The sequence below is a fragment of the Euphorbia lathyris genome, chromosome 3, assembly GCF_963576675.1.
Source record: "Euphorbia lathyris chromosome 3, ddEupLath1.1, whole genome shotgun sequence".
NCBI classification, from domain to species: domain Eukaryota; kingdom Viridiplantae; phylum Streptophyta; class Magnoliopsida; order Malpighiales; family Euphorbiaceae; genus Euphorbia; species Euphorbia lathyris.
Genome location: NC_088912.1, coordinates 23,731,134 through 23,748,425, shown reverse-complemented (window position 1 = coordinate 23,748,425; position 17,292 = coordinate 23,731,134). Strand labels below are relative to the sequence as shown.

General features: G+C 36.4%; 1 protein-coding gene across 10 annotated transcripts in view; it reads left to right on the top strand.

Moving 5' to 3' along the window:
- The window catches only part of LOC136222413 (histone-lysine N-methyltransferase ATX2-like), a 62,474-nt gene that overhangs the window by 14,282 nt on the left and 30,900 nt on the right, over positions 1–17,292 (top strand). For 7 of the 10 annotated variants that reach the window (XR_010685629.1, XR_010685631.1, XR_010685630.1 and 4 more), the window contains exons 20-24: positions 232–293; positions 381–458; positions 561–656; positions 750–853; positions 927–1,077. Coding sequence is in view for 5 of the 10 variants with exons in the window: in XM_066010152.1 (XP_065866224.1) it covers positions 232–293; positions 381–458; positions 561–656; positions 750–853; positions 927–1,068 (482 nt within the window). In the remaining 5 variants the exon portion in view is untranslated. Of the gene's footprint in view, positions 1–231; positions 294–380; positions 459–560; positions 657–749; positions 854–926; positions 1,078–6,770; positions 7,163–7,616; positions 7,688–17,292 lie in introns of those variants that run through there. The other 3 variants (XM_066010150.1, XM_066010154.1, XM_066010153.1) reach the window with 2 other exon arrangements.

The following is a 17,292-nucleotide window of genomic DNA, read 5'->3' as shown; positions in this document are numbered from 1 at the left end:
TTTATATTCTTGAGTTCTACTTTTTTTTCCCTTGCATGATATGGATGTACTGTATGCATGGACAAGTACAGAAGTTGCAAGTACACATGCATGTTTTAATTGTGTTCTTTTTCTGTATTATGACATAGTTATTCAGTTTATATATGAATCCTGTTTTGTATGAAAGAGGTTTTGGAACTTTGCACTCATTTGTTTATTCTGCATCTGATTATTGGGAGCTTTTTCGTATAGGCAAATCAGGGATTCATGGATTTGGAATATTTGCGAAGCATCCACATAAGGCTGGAGATATGGTGAGTTTATTTGCTGATTGAAGAATATATATTTCTTTTCCAAAAGTGTATGCATTATTAAGTTTGTCTGAACCACATGTTTCTTAGATGATTGAATACACTGGCGAACTTGTTAGACCTCCTATAGCTGACAGGAGGGAGCACTTCATATACAATTCGTTGGTGGTATGTTTCTCTACAGATGATGTCATTGGTGTTCCTCTTAGTAGGCTTATATTTGGTATGATCAAGCATATATGGTGAAAGATACTAATCTTTTTAACGCAGGGTGCTGGGACATACATGTTTCGCATTGATGATGAACGAGTTATTGACGCCACAAGGGCAGGAAGCATTGCTCATCTGATTAACCATTCATGTGAGGTGTGCTTCTTCAGTTAGTTTTAGCCTTTTCATTTTATCTCTATAACATGTGTTTTTGGTAACTGTACTCATTTTAACTTTGTTTTGATTCAGCCCAATTGCTATTCAAGAGTAATAAGTGTCAATGGTGATCAGCATATAATCATATTTGCGAAGAGAGATATTAAAAGATGGGAGGAACTCACTTATGATTATAGGTTCTTCTCAAACCATTTGTAAGCATATATATTTTCCTTGTTTCTTTTTCATGCTGATCTCTTTTCCTTTCAGGTTTTTCTCAATCGATGAGCAACTTGGTTGCTACTGTGGCTTCCCACGATGTCGTGGTGTGGTTAATGACATTGAAGCAGAGGAGCAAGTGGCTAAGCTCTATGCCCCTTGCAGTGAATTAGTAGACTTCAAAGGAGAATAATAAAAAAAAGTAAGTATACTTAAATGGCAAGGTGGTCCTTTTGCTTCGTATTTTTCACATAGTCTGATTCTAGTTGCAGTCAAAACTATATTTTTCCTTGAGTGAAAATGACCTAAGACTAACTACTGCTTGCTTTTTCTAACAAGTTAAGCTGGGGGTCCAGTATTAAGATTGGAGTTGCAAACTTATGTTGAATATTTTCAGTGGCATTGCCAAACCTATTAGATGCTGCTTTTGTTTTTATTAATTGTGAATGGCTTCGTTTGGAGTTTGACTATGCTTTATTAGTAATATTGACTCTTGTTTATCTTTCTTTTAGCTAGGAATCTTAAGGATTTTGTTTTGGTAGTAGGACCTTCTGATAGAAACTCAATATAGAAGAATGATAAGATCAGAAAGAAATGTCGATTTATAGATAAATAAAAGGAAAACAAAGATACAAGGATAAAATGGATAGAGCTAATGCCCTGCTCCCCACAGGAGAAATCTCCCTCTCCCTCTCTACTAAGTAGAGCCCTGTGCAACAGCAATACAAAAGGTTATACCCAAAAACTCCCTTTCCTTCTCTCTAACTATTCTTTATATACTAATGACTCATACCCTAGAAACATGTACTAACATCTTATACCCGAAATGCCCTTATCCCATACACCTCACCCCTTCCAGAATATTCCTACTATGGACTACACTATTCTCTATCATCACCCACCCCTTCAAACAGTCTTGTCCTCAAGACTGGAGTCAAGAGGAATGTTTGTTGAATGTAGAACCCTTTTTAATCTTCCATGCAATCAACCATTGAAACACTGTTGTTCCTTGCAGTAATAAGGGAACAGAAACTTCCAGACTGTAAAAAAACGATTCGATCTGTTGCTTATTGACAACAACCAGAGTGAGTCTTAATGTTGCCTTGCTCGAAATGGAAGTATTAAGTGACAATCCACCCTGCTTTCTAATCCAGCATGTATACTCTTCTTCAACAACCTATTGAGCTTGGTTAGCATCATCGAAAACCTGTGTGCGGAAGAATCCAGTAGTATTGCCGGTTCCTAAAGTATTTACAACCACCAAACCCTTATCTTCCGGGAGTCTAAATTCTTCATTAGAAATGATTCGTAATAAATCGATGGCTAGGCTATGAGTTGGAACATCCATAAGAGGAACTCTAGAATTCCGATTGATTCTTTGTCTTGGATGATTGATTCTTTGTCTTGGGTTATTTGGACAAAAAAATTCTAGAACATAGGTCAGATGCTTAGGAGAGGAAGCAACACTAATGAGATATTTTTTGGGCTGTGTTTGATTAGTGGTTCTTCTGGGTAGGCTGTTTTGATATGAGTCTGTAGAAATTTCATTCCACTTGAAAGAGAGTGAACAAATGGTGGGACCTATGGGTTTGTCATGCAACCTATGTGCTCCACTACTAACATTAATCAAAATCCTAACTCCTACTTGACAATTAGAAATCAGGTTTTCCAACTTCTTCCAAAATGAATTCATGGCTAACCCTTGTACCCATCAAAGTTAAAATAGCTTTACCGTCAGATAGGTGGATGAGCCTTAAGCCCTCGTCTCTCATTGCCAGATTTGTAATCACCAAATCATAAAAATGGCCATCATCCTTTTCAATGCTCCTACAAGGAATGTAGCCCACGACATAGTCTCCTTCATCTATACCATCTTCCAAATTCTTTTGACGCAACTGGGGAAACTTGATACTCTGTTTTCGGTAACATAAAACAGAGTAAAATTGCCTTGGATTGGTACTCTTGGATTGAGAGTCATCTACCCTCATTTTGAACCAAATACCTTGACCCGTATCGGAGATAGGTGGGTTGGTTTCTATGGGTCTCTTAAACGGTGCGTTTAGGCCTCCCAACTTAATTGTTACATGATAACAAGTCCATATCACATTTGCCAAGTCACCTGTAAACCTTCTTTCTTCACAGGATGAAATCATATCCTCAATCTGCATTATTAGTGTCCACCACCGCCTAAGAGGTTCATCAGAAATAATGCATCGTACCTTTTCCAGTCGATTTCCATTATCGTTGGCGTTTCGTTGTTCACCGTTGTGAATCCAGTGAACTTCTCCCATCCCCTGTTTTTCTAACCGTATCATCTGTCGTCGCTCCGATTTTGGCTGCGTAGCGAGACTGATACTTTGATTCATACGATTTTGGCTGCGTAGCGAGACTGATACTTTGATTCATACTTGCTGCTTCTGTCAAAGCATCACCAACAATTTGAAGGGTCCTCTGTTTTGGGGGACAAAAAACAGAGGGATTTTGATATGTGAGAGCGTTATATGCGGCGGTGCTTTTACACTTAAATTGCTCCACTTCCTTCTTTTGTGGGTTATCTTGACCCATGTTGTTAGAAGGCCCAGCCCATATAACTATAGGAATAGCTTGACCTAATAACTTTTGTTCTGCCTCTGGTGACATGTCAAACTTTTTTGCTTGGTGCTTTAATGCACTCCCTTGAAACCCTTCAAGAGCAAACTCTGTCTGGGATTGCTGATATTGCCGTGAACAGTATTTCGCTTCTTTTCCTTCATCAGGATGAAGGGAAATAGGAGAGATATATTCATCCACAACCAAATCTTTCTTCTCCTGCGTGCTTGTCCGTAACACTAAGTGTCTAAACTCCCTCTGAAATTCAATGAGGGATTCACTGAACTGCTTAACCTTCATTTCTAACTCATCCATGCTATCTTGCAACCCATCAATGCTATCTTGCCAACCATCTAATCTCTTGTCAAGGACGCTGAACCGAGTTTCTACCCATGTCTCCATTCTTGAGCCTTTTTCCATCCGGCAGGTCGGACCAATGATAGAAACTCAATATAGAAGGATGATAAGATCAGAAAGAAATGTCGATTTATAGATAAATAAAAGGAAAACAAAGATACAAGGATAAATTGGATAGAGCTAATGCCCTACTCCCCACAGGAGAAATCTCCCTCTCCCTCTCTACTAAGTAGAGCCCTGTGCAACAGCAATACAAAAGGTTATACCCGTAGTTGTTAAATCGAGATACGACTCATGACTCGAAATCTCATTTTGTGAATCGAGACTGTGAATCGTAAGATACGGATCAATTTTAAAATATTATAAAAAAATAAAATATTAACCATATTTAAAATATGAGTCTAAAAAGGAAATTTTAATATCAAAATAGAAATTATATCAAGTTATCATTTAAATACTTAAATTAAAATTCAAATTAAAGTTCTCTCTCCTTCCTAGAAGAGAGCCATATAGATAGGAGCTAAATTTATCTGTATTGTATTAAATTCGAAGGCTTTGTTGTTGTTGTTGTATTAAATTCGAAGTAAAGGAGTTCACCTATCTACTGTTATATTCAAGTCAAGGGACTGTTGGTTGGTAACTTTAACTCAAAAAGTAATAAATTACAAAATAACTAAGGATATAATGGTCAATTGGCAAGAAAAGAGAAATCTAAACAGTCTCTTCTTCCTCCTCGCCAATTCATTTTCTTCAAAATATAACCATGGCTGGATCCAGCCATGACAGATCCTAGTGAAGCTCCCTTCCATGGGGCTTTCCGGCGCCGGAGGGTCGGCCAACCATTCCCGCCTCCTCTGGCTCCGCCGCCCCCTGTCTGTAAGTTTTTTTTTCTTTTTCTTTCAAGCAGTGCCATGACTCGACCGACTCGGCCGATACGGCCGAGTCACCAACGATTCGGCCGAGTCATGGCCGATTCAGGAAGGTTTTGAGTCAGACCATAGAGTCAACTCGAAATCCTCCTGGATCGTATCGACTCGTACGAGTCAGTCGACTCGTACGAGTCTAATAACTATGGTTATACCCAAAAACTCCCTTTCCTTCTCTCTAACTATTCTTTATATACTAATGACTCATACCCTAGAAACATGTACTAACATCTTATACCCGAAATGCCCTTATCCCATACACCTCACCCCTTCCAGAATATTCCTACTATGGACTAGACTATTCTCTATCACCTTCTTTATAATTTCCTTCTGAAAAATTTCGAATTAGTCACCAAGATAAATTTGTTACTGGTTAGTCAATATTTTTCAACCACTAAGATGTCATCTGTAAGTGCTAATTTTGTTTTTGATTCTCAGACTAACTTCTCTTAAAAATGAAATTTGTTAGTTATTAAGAAAATTGACAAATTCAATAATCAATACTAAATTTACTCCTACAATAATGTGACTACTGACTACCATAAATTAAAATTTCAAGGAAACCTTCAATTAAAATTTAATAAAAATATATATTTTTTTCAGTTTAGAAAAATTTGAAAGTCATTAGGACTTGCTTCACATCTATAGCTGTGCTTTAATATGGGTAATATTGTTGTGGACACCCTATTATTTGTATATTTGTACCTATGTGTTTGAAACTGCACATTTTGGATTTATAGTCTATCATTAGACACTATGTTCACTGAAATAATGATGCATCCGAACAGGGCCTCTCTCATATTGCTTCACATCATCAGATAGTTTCTATTTTTAGTTCCTTGGCAAAGGATTTGATAAGTGATGTCAAAGGTGCCCTAGGCAATTGCCTATGCGCAATTTGAGGTCAGTGCCTCTGCACCTCAAAGGCAGGTTGCCTTAAGAGAGGCGCTGGCCTTTTGCGCCTAGTCTGATAGAGAAAGCCAGGGCACAAGACATTTTGGGGGCTCTTTATAACGAAACACAAACAAACACACAATAATTTACGGATTACAAAGAAAGAGGCTATATTTATACTCCTCAAGAAACCCTAATCTATTAGTCTCCAAAGCCCAACACCTTTATCTTTCTTCATTATTCTTGTGAGGATGGGTGCTAAGATTGAGAAGTTCATTAGGGATGTACTCAAGGATGGGAGAATATAAGGGGGTTATTTGGTTGGTATATAATGCAGTTTATTATGCCAGTTCAATGTTGGAGAAATCTTGTTTTTGATTATTGATGTCAAAAAGCATCTTTGGGATTGAAAAGTTAGTATCCGGAGGCTGTGGAGCAAGATTGATTGAAGAATGTAAGATTACGAGTATAGCTGGCTACAATACGGTTGGAATGACTCCACGGAACTAGTGCTGCTTATAAGATCTTTGAAGGGTTATGGCATAACATTTTCATAAATATAAATTAGCTATGCTTCTTGGATTTGCTTTTGCTAGGATGTGTAGGTTTCCTGTTCAGTTGCCTTGTTTTTATTATTTGCACTCTTCGTGATGTTCAATTTCTTGGTTTGCATTTCAATCTGGTAATTTCCAACCAATATGAGATTTTGCTTATGTAATTTTAGGGTTGATAACAATGTCAAAGGTCAAATATTATGAAAAACTCTAGTTCTCAAACTCCCAAGATTTTTGGGAACCACATATATTATATTTTGGGGTCAAAAGGGGAACCATATATCATGGATGCAAAAGTTGCTCAAAACTGAGTCCATGCATTTTCTAAAGGATAGGCATTTGTTCAATGAAATTCATACAGTTTCAATTGGTGGTAGATGTCTATAGGGAAACTTAATCACAACCCTTGATATATATGGGCCTACATCTGCAATAGCATTACCTCCTTGTAGGCCTTCGAGCTCATCGGACCTGTTGTAATTCAAATTTATTTCCTTTCCTTTTTTTCCTTGTATATCCTCAAGTCCCGAATCTCGCACATTGTACTGATAATTGTTCCATTTTCCTTTGTGCAGAAATTTCAAAGACAGACTGTTCCCTCTACACAATCTTCCCATCATTGCATGCCATTTTGTCAAGACTAGTGGGTTTTGAAGCTCAACCTTTTCGTTAACCCCTTTCTATTCCCTTTTCTTTCTCATCTTATTGCCATATTGGATAATAAACCATTCAGCTTCTCTCCCCACTCCACCTGGCTCGTTCCCTTGGCTAGATTGTATTACCTTCACAAAGTAGGTAATACCAGCAAAATTCAACTCTTACTAATTTATAGGAAACCTAATTCATTTCAATTGTAGATTGATCTATTTCGGATTGTTACTCACTATTAGATAGGTATACTGATTAATTTGTAAGCTCTTTGTAAGCCTACTTATTTTTGCCAATGAAAAGTCAGTCCCCATGGGTACTTCTTCTGTCACTAGAATGTTCTCATGAAAATTTTGTAGCTCGTAATAAAAGCGATCTCAATTTTTAAAATTTTGCATCTATTGTTTGGAAGCAGTCTCGCTAAATTTGAGTTTACGTACATATTTAATGACTCTTCTTCTAAATTCTGCAACATTTTAAAGATTTTACTGTCATAAGGCTTTCTTTCAGAATCAAGCGGAAGTACAATTCATATAGTTCAAGGAAATTTAACCCATAAAATATATCAGTTTTGCTAATATCATCATAACATATCGAAAAAACACCATTTCAGCTATTGTCTTATCTTGCTCAAGGAGACTTGTTAGCTGTTGGCTGTACTGTAGTTTGTTTTCTAGATATTCTTGAGTTATTGATGCGTGGTTATGGTATTTTGAGCATCATCTATGGATCGGAGTTTACAGCTACATGTTATTGGTTGCTATTAATTGTAGATTCCATGTAAAGAGGCCAGGTAGTTCCCATAGTCTTGCAAAGCATCGCCTTTACAGGTTTACAGGTTTACGTTCAAAAATTCTTTTTCTTTACTTCATATATGCATGTGTATATGCTTTTTGGCTGAGGGGCACCTACAGTCTCGGATCCACTTACCAAATAAACTATACATTAAAGTTTCTTGATGCACAAAGAGGTATCTTTTTGGTGGATAGTCTAAGGTCGTCACGAGTTTGATTGATATATCTCAGTTGCAAATAGGTGGCGGGTTGTACCTTAATTTGGAAATATTAATTATAATGTTTACCTTAAAATTTTAATTTAAATATTTTGACTTTTTTGTGGTTATTAAACGGGCTAAAAATTAATAAGCACATAATAAAGCACTTAATGTACTAATTTTAACTTAAAAGTGTTGAAATAAGTTATCAAACGGGTCCTAACTTAGGATTTAGCTGAGAATTAGTCTTTATATTTAAATTACAAGTTATCAAACAGGTCCTAACTTAGGATTTGGTTGAGAATTAGTCTTTATATTTAATTACTATTATGAATTGCGATTATGGAAGAGTTACTAGTTAATTTGAAATTTATTTCATGCATTTTATGATTAATATTAGGCCTAATATGGATAGCCTCTGTATTTCTCCAGAAAATTCAACTCCCCTCTTATATTTTCAAAATTTTCTATTTACCTCCGAACTTGTGTGAAGTGACTTATTGACCACCCAAAATCCACGTGGCAGAACAAAGGAGATTTTGGGGAAGTTGAATGTTACGTATAAACGTAGGACAGCTAAGTAATTAGCTATTAGTTTCTTAGCCGTTAAGTTTAGTTTCTTGGCTGTTAAGTTTCATTACTGTAACAGACCATGGAAATAGAGAGAAATCCATGGGATATCATGTAGAGTAAGATGCTACATTGATATATTTTACTTAAGAACAATACACATATATATATAGGGTTCTCCTTCAATCAAGGAGACATAGTAAGCCCACAGTAGCCTCTAACAATGATTTAGTTGACTTAGGCATGCTTTAGTTGACTTAGCCATGCTTACATTTATTACATTGACTTATTCTATAACACTCCCCCTCAAGCTGAAGCATGGCTTTTAATCATGCTCAGCTTGCTACATACAGAGATAACATAGTCTAAAGACAATACCACTCAAAACAAAATAAAACATAAGAAACTGAAGATACTTCAGGATATAAAACATAATCCGGGGGATGCAACTCAGAAGAACAAAACGGATAGGCGGAAGGTAGATGACAAGACGACAGCAGACAACAATCCTTGTCGGAAACAGAGAAGCAAATGCCAATGTCAACAGAAAGGAGATTCACCGGAAAACTAACGGAACAGACACGCGACGGCCGTGGAAAAGGAATGGCGACAATCCATTGAGCTGAAAGAAACAGCCCAAAATTACAAACCCAAAAATTCTGCTCACAAGGCAGAAAACAAATTCTGGAATCTTAACCCAGAAACCCCAGACAGAAGCCGAAACAAGGTTCTGATCCCATGTAAGGAGGAATTTTCTTATAGCGATAACGGCACAGGGTGGCTGGAATGTGAGGAAACGCCGATTGAAGGCAGAGAGGATGAACCAGAGGGGTGGTGAGATAAAATGACGTCCCAACAGTGAGTATTCAAGAGACCCAAGCTCTTGACAGAAATGGAACCCTGGGAAATACTACCCAGAAAATTTTGAACCCTTGCAGAAACACAACTCTGGAAATACTTCACAACTCTGGAAATACTACCCAGAAAAAAGAATTCAGAAACCTTAGACCTTAGGCTCTGATACCATGTAACAGACCATGGAAATAGAGAGAAATCCATGGGATACCATATAGAGTAAGATGCTACATTGATATATTTTACTTGGGAACAATACACATATATATATAGGGTTCTCCTTCAATCAAGGAGACATAGTAAGCCCACAGCAGCCTCTAACAATGATTTAGTTGACTTAGGCATGCTTTAGTTGACTTAGCCATGCTTACATTTATTACATTGACTTATTCTATAACAATTACTTAGCTGTTAAAAGGAAAATGCATACATGACATTGAAATGCATACATTTCAGCTGTTAAATGAAGAATCTATTTCCTCCTTCTCTCCTATTCTCTCCTCCTAATTCTAATCTCTCTCTCTCCTATTTTCTAAATTCTTAACTGTCAGCATCATACCTGACATTGAAATGCATACATTTTAGGGGCCAAATAGATCACGGTAAGTAGGGGGACCAAAAGGTTATTTTAAGAAAATTCAGAGAGTCAACATTGAGCAATTTCTGGAGGTAAATAGGAGGTTTTGAAAGTTTAAGGGGACAATTGATTTTTTTGGACAAATACAGGGGCTAAAGATGTATTAGGTCTTAATATTATGTATAATTGGATATGATTTATATTTGACATTTGTTACATTTGTTACATTTTAGAAATATTAATTGTTATTATTTATGATCTTATATATTATTTTGATTTACTGTATATTAGTGCATCTTAGTGCTCCTTGTGTCTTTAATAACTATGCCCTCAAAACAAACACACCACCCTTGGGGTCATAGTCAGCTGGATCGTCCTTTTTTGTTATCATTGTCTCGAATCTCTATCTTCTGCCTTTTTTCTTTTGCTCTACAGTTCTCCCCCATTTTCCTTTTAAAGTCCGTGTGTTTGTTTCTCTTTGCTACTTGATGCTTGCCTTTCTGTTTACTTGAATGTTTTTTCTTCTGTTGTTTCTAAATTTATTTGTTTCTAAGTCCGTGTGTTAGAATATGTTTTGAAAGTATAGTTATTTAGGTTCTAGGCTCCAAGCATGTCGCCTGGGAAGCCAAAAGGTGTGTTCTGTTGAAGAGGCATGCCCTTGAGTGCTCCTTTCTGCGCCTAGCGCCTTGTTGGAGGCGTGTCTAGATGTAAATTTAGAAGCTACACATACACAATGTTTTTTTGGGTTATGTTACAGAAATACAGAATGCACGCTCAACTGTTTGCGCTCCCAACAACGCCTAAGTCGCCAATTTTCAGGTATATTCTAGACGTCAGAAACCTCCAGCTTTTAGTCCAGTACCAATATATGTTCCGCCATCGGATCCACCATCTGACACAAGTCAAGATGATCCTGATCTTCCTATTGCCCTACTCAAAGGTAAACGTTCATGTGCCTACCTTCTTTCTGCTTTTGTTTCTTATACTAACCTCTCATCGACTTCTGTTCCTAAATCCGTCTCGGAGGCCTTATCACATCCTGGCTGATGCAATGCTACATTACTTGGGATTTGGTAGATTTACCTTATGGCAGGAAGTCGGTTAGATGTCGATGGGTGTATGTTGTTAAACTTAATTCTAATGGATCAGTGGCTCGTTTAAAAGCGTGTCTTGTAGCAAAAGGGTATGCTCAGACTTATGGAGTTGATTACTCTGATACGTTCTCTCCGGTGGTTAAAATGGCCTTTATAGGACCTTCACAAAGAAGTCTATGTGGAGCAACCACTAGGGTTTATTGCTCAGAGGGAGTATGGCAAGGTCTGTCGTCTTCCTAAATCTCTATATGGGCTTGAAACAAAGTCCTCGAGCATGGTTTAAGAAGTTCAGTCAAGTAGTTGACAAGTTTGGGATGAAGAAGTGCAAGTGTGATCACTCTGTTTTTTATAAACACTATGCATCGTATATCATTCTCCTGGTTGTCTATGTAGATGATATTGTCATTACATGAAGTGATTTTCAGGAATCTCATTTCTAAAAACCTTTCTCCACGGTCAATTTCATGCCAAGGATCTGGGAGCTCTAAAATACTTCTTGGGAATTGAAGTATCAAGAAGTAAGGAATGAATCTTCCCATCTCAGAAAATATGTTCTTCATTTGTTGTCAGAAACAGAAAAATTTGGAGCTAAGCCTTCGTGTAGACCTGATATAACATATTCTATTCGTGTTTTTAGCCACTTCATGTCTTTTCCCACCATTGATCACTGGACTGCGCCAGAACAAATTTTATGTTACTTGAAAGGAACTTATTGTGTGACAATCAAGCAACGCTTCATATTGCTTCTAACCCAATATTTCATGGACAATCCAAGCATATTGAAATAGATTGTCACTTTGTCCGTGAAAAACTGGAAAAAATATCATCTCTACAACCTATGTCAGGATGAATGAGCAACTTGGAGATATGGTAAACTATATTTGTAACCAGTGTTGTAAAAAACGCTAGGCGCTAGTCGGTCGAATGAGGCCCTAGAGGATTAATCAGATTTGTATTTTTGTTTTTTTTTTTTTTTTTTTTAAATAAAGAACTTTATATTAATTTAAATCTGAACGAAGAACATCAAACAGAAAAGTAGGACTGTCCCACTCACGACGTACAGACTTAGACTTGACCGCCCTAGCTAGTGTATGGGCTGTCTGGTTCGCTGAACGTTTAACAAAAGAAATAGCTATAGAATCTAAATCTTGCATAATAGAAAGACAATCTTGAATGATATCAGATAAATAAGAGAACTGCACCGACGGTTGTGTGATTGCCATTACTACTGATAAACAATCGGTTTGAATTGTAACTCGTCGTTGTGGAATGGATTTCAACCAGGATAACGCTTCACGTACTGCCATAGCCTCAGCTAGGATTGGCTCAAAATGCCCCTCAATCGCACAATGCATTGCATATTCACACTCTCCGTGATGATTTCTGAGTAAGAATCCAATTGAACAGTATCCATCCTCTTTGAAAACACCTGCATCGACATTGCAGTACCAGTGATTCTCGGGTGGCCGCTGCCAGAAACCGTTCGCTGCTGTTGGATATCTCATAGGTATTGCTGGTGTTGTTTGTGCATTTCGCCAGCTTTCTAATTCCTGTTGTGCTTCACATACAATCCGGTTTGGAGCTGTAAGTTTCCGATCCCAGACGTATAGATTCCGTGCTTTCCATAACGACCAGATTATCATTACCATTGCTGCAGCTGTCGTTTTATTCAATCGATTCAATTCCTTTGCCAGCCAAATTCGGATTGATCCCACTCTGCGCATACGATTATCACCAAAGAACACCGCCCACGTATCAGACGCGATTACATATATTATCAAGTGAACAATGTCTGCGATTCAGATTGGACGCCGTAGGTAGTGTATTAGCGAAAAAACGCCAAATGCAATTTCTGACCCGAGGTGGTACTTTCAATGCCCAACATACATTCCAATCCACCGGTAATCAATTGTCTCTCACGATCATTAAAATATTGATTAAGGATCTGTTGGTTCCAATGTCCGGAATCAAGTAGCAGACTGCGTACCATTTCCGGCGGATGAGAAGTAGGAATCAAGCTTGTTGGAATCGGGTGCACTGAATCCGGTAGCCAAGGATCCATCCATATATTTATCGATCTTCCATCACCAACCTTGCATCGGATTCCTTTACGAAGCAGCTCGCGGCCTGCAATGATACTTCGCCAAATAAAAGACGGGTTATGACCATATTCTGCTGATAAAAACGAAGTATTGGGATGATATCTGGCCCGTAATAAACATGCAATCAATGAATGTGGGTATTGTAATATTCGCCAACTTTGTTTTGCTAACAAAGCTAGATTAAAGGTGTGAAGATTTCTGAACTCCATCCCGCCATTACATTTAGGCCGACATAATATCTCCCAACGCTGCCAATGAATACCAGATTGTGCTGTTCCTGAAGATTGCCACCAGAATTTATTGAGCATACGGTTAATATCTGAACATATTTGTATCGGTATTAAGAAAACGCTCATAATGTATGACAGAATAGATTGCAAAACCGATTTAATTAAGAGCTCCTTGCCTGCCTGTGAGAGAAATTTTTCTTTTCATCCATTGATTCTGTTCCATATCCGCTCTTTCAGATATTTAAATACTCTAAGTTTGCCTCTTCCGACTGATATTGGTGCACCCAGGCATAATTCGAATTCTGGCTGAAAAATAGTGTGGACTTATTAAGGGACTGCTACAAAAATACAGAATACCCATGTTGTACTGGTACCCATACCTCTAACCCTAGCTTCTTCTTTGTATACCTATATATAAATATGTAGGTATCTGTTAATAATACTTTCATCACAATATCCTGTCTATTTACAGGTTTCAAGTTAAAAAGTAGGATGTTTTAATCTCAGTCTTTTTCCTATCTATCTGATAGGCTGAAATTAAATTTGAATCAAAAGAAATAAATTGAAAAGGAAAGAAGATTTGTATAGGAAAAATATTGCGAAAAAACAAAAAAAAAACCGTTGTTTTATTTTGAAAAGTTTAGAAATATGGCAAATGGAGACTTTAGTTTTGATAAAGATGAATCATTAGACTATTCGTTACTTTGTTAATTAAGTTGAGGTTTGGTTAAACTTTAGTTTTTAGATTTAGAATTTTTATTATAACTGTGTTAATAGTTAATTTGGAATTTATTTCATGCATTTTATTTTATGATTAAGACTATGAATAATTAGATGTGATTTAACTATTTCTTGTATTTTAGAAAGGGAAAAGGTATAATTCAACCTTATGGTCACTGGGGGAGAATAAATTTAGCTTCCACGTATAAAACAATGTGATTAACGCTTACTAGACAGTGCAATTTCAAGCCTCATTAATAGAAAGTGAGTTTTTTAATGTGTAATTTCATGTTCTGATCGCCCGTTAACCTCTAGCGTTCTTGCCATTCAATAAGGTTTAAAATTGCATATCTTCTATTAATGAAAAAATTCAAGGCTTGAAATTGCACCTTCTACTAAACATTAGGTTTAAAATTACATTGTTTTGTACGTGAAAGCTAAATCCGCTTTCTTTCAATAACGATAGAGCTAAATTTGTACTTTATCTCTTCTCAGAAAATGTTAATATATATTTATCCCATGTGTTGATTTTCTTCAAATGACTGTTACTCCTTGCTCCTTTCTCTTGGATTATTATCATTATTAAGGATAAGGTATCAATATAGTCCTATGGTTTTTGGGTAAGTATCAATTTAGGTTTCACGTACAAAATAGCCTCAATATAGTCCTATGACGTGTCATGTTACCTTATCGAGGCTTAAATTAGTACTTTTTTTTATAAACGTTAAGCCTATATTGATGCTATTTTATATGTGTAGCCTAAATTGATACTTTCTCAAAAACTATAAGCCTATTTTGATACATTATCCCTCTATTATTATTATCATAGTTGCGAAAGGCGAAAGGCGAGCCAAGGCGATAAGGGCAAAATATCTCCTTGAGGCGAGGCGAACAAAAGAATTAGAAAAACACAAAATATAAAATCATAACTCAAATTGACTAGTTTAACTTCTAAAGTTGTAAAACACAAAAACTAAATCATTCATGCGTATCTAAGATCGTTTGAGCTCCCTGTCTTGACCTCTTGCACATACTTCCAACAAGAATCCGTTCTTTTTGTAGCTTTAGATGTATTAGAATTACTAATACTCATGGAAAGCCTCCAAAATTTAGGCAGCATAACACTTACAACTAATAATAAACTTGTAAAAACTTAAGTCATAAAAATTTGGACAGCATACCACTTAGAATCAAGAAAAGTAAGAGAGGAAGAAAAGAAACTAAGAAGATGAAGTAAGAAATAGAAGTTAGAACAGAACAGAGAAGAGAGAGAAGTAAAGTTGTCGAAGTATGTACCTTTTAGATCGACGGTGCTGTTGGAGGAGATGAAGTGAAGTTGTCGAAGTGGATGAATTAAGCCTCGAGGAGATGAAGTCTTCGAACTGAGACACAAATAACCTTTTCTATGGCAGTCGCACGAACCGCATGATTACAGTTACTTCAATTTTTAACCTAAATTTCATCCAGACCTAAAGGCGACCGCCTCTCGCCTCAGGCGATCGCCTGGGTCGCCTTTCGCAACTATGATTATTATTATTATCTCAAGGTTGCTGCTTTGGATTGGCTTTTCAACTGGTAGTTTCTAGAAATTGTAGGATGTAGTTTTGAATTTTTTTCCTGGTCTCTAAGGCCATTAGGCATTGTCTTTGCTAATTATGTTAATTGTATTGGCAAATAAATAAGTTAACCAGTTCATGAATACATTTTTAGTTTTGCGACAGAATAGGTTTTTTAAACATAAAAGCTTAAACCTTTAGATTAACTACTTTTTAGTCATTATTAGTTGAATTAAAAACTTCAAGTTCCCTAATATTTAATATAGAACCAATAGCGTATGTATATCGAAGTACATTTATTTTTTCTGATATATAACATGCGCAAATTCTGGACATTATAAAAATAATTCTACATAGTATAGTAAAATAGTACTCTCATTGTCCCACGAATATATGAAAATAATGTGTATACACTGAACAAGAAAACATTATTATTATTGAATTATTAATATTTTATTATATACATCAAATAATGAAGTGTTTTAGGAGGTGTTTGTTTTAGGAGTTTGTGGAGGTTTCATTTTCTTTGTTGGTGTTTGTTTTAGGAGTTTGGGGAGGTTTCATCCTCTTTCTTGGTGTTTGTTTTAGTTTCTATTTTACTTTTTAATTTTTCTTTTGGTTTATATATTTATTTATTTTTACTTTTTTATCTTTAGATTAATTTCACTTTTGATCTTTATATTTATATATTTTTAATTATTTTCCTCAATTTGACCAAAAAACGTTTAATTTACTATATATTTACTAATTTTAAATCATAATAAATAGGACACAATAGGATGATGGTAGTTATTTATAGTTAAAAAGAGGAGATATGGTTACTTGACAGGACGTGGATATGTATATATATATATATATATATATATATTTTTTATGTGGGATGGAGGAGTATGCTAAAATGGTGTCAAAAATTATCAAATCGTAAATAATAAATAGCATGACTTTAACTTTTTAACTACTTAGAGCATTATACAACGTTGTATATTTAAAATATCAATTTTACATCCTGTTATTTTTTTTGTATGTGTTTATATTGCGCTGTATATACATAACGTTGTTTTTTTTTTTTTTTTTTAAGTTGTAACATATATTTATGTAGAATAAGACTCAAATCGTTACACACAAGTTGTCAAATGGTAGCAGGACAATCCTCAATGAAAACTATCGGGCCATTCATATCGGCTGCCCATGCTACAAGAGTATGTGCTACTCTATTTCCCTCTCCAGGAATACAACAACAACAACAAAGCCTTAGTCCCGAAATGATTCGGGGTCGGCTAACATGAACCATCATATAAAACCGTGAAATCAGGTCATGTCAGCGACACAAATTCGCTCCCTCCACTCCGTCCTATCCACTACCATATTTTCCTCAATTCCCAGTAAACTCATATCACTCTCGATCACCCTCCTCCAAGTTTGCTTAGGTCTTCCCCCACCCCTCACCACGACATCCCTTTGCCACTCTTCGGTTCTCCTAACCGGCGCATCAATCGCTCTACGTCTCACATGGCCAAACCACCTTAGTTGGTTTTCTCTCATTTTATTCTCAATAGATGTGACCCCTACTTTTGTCCTAATTATTTCATTACTCACCCGATCATTTCTCGTATGACCACACATCCATCTCAACATACGCATCTCCGCCACCAACATCTTATGGATGTGGCAGTGTTTCACTGCCCAACACTCCGTACCATATAACAATGCTGGTCTAATTGCCGTCCGGTAGAATTTTCCCTTCAATCTAT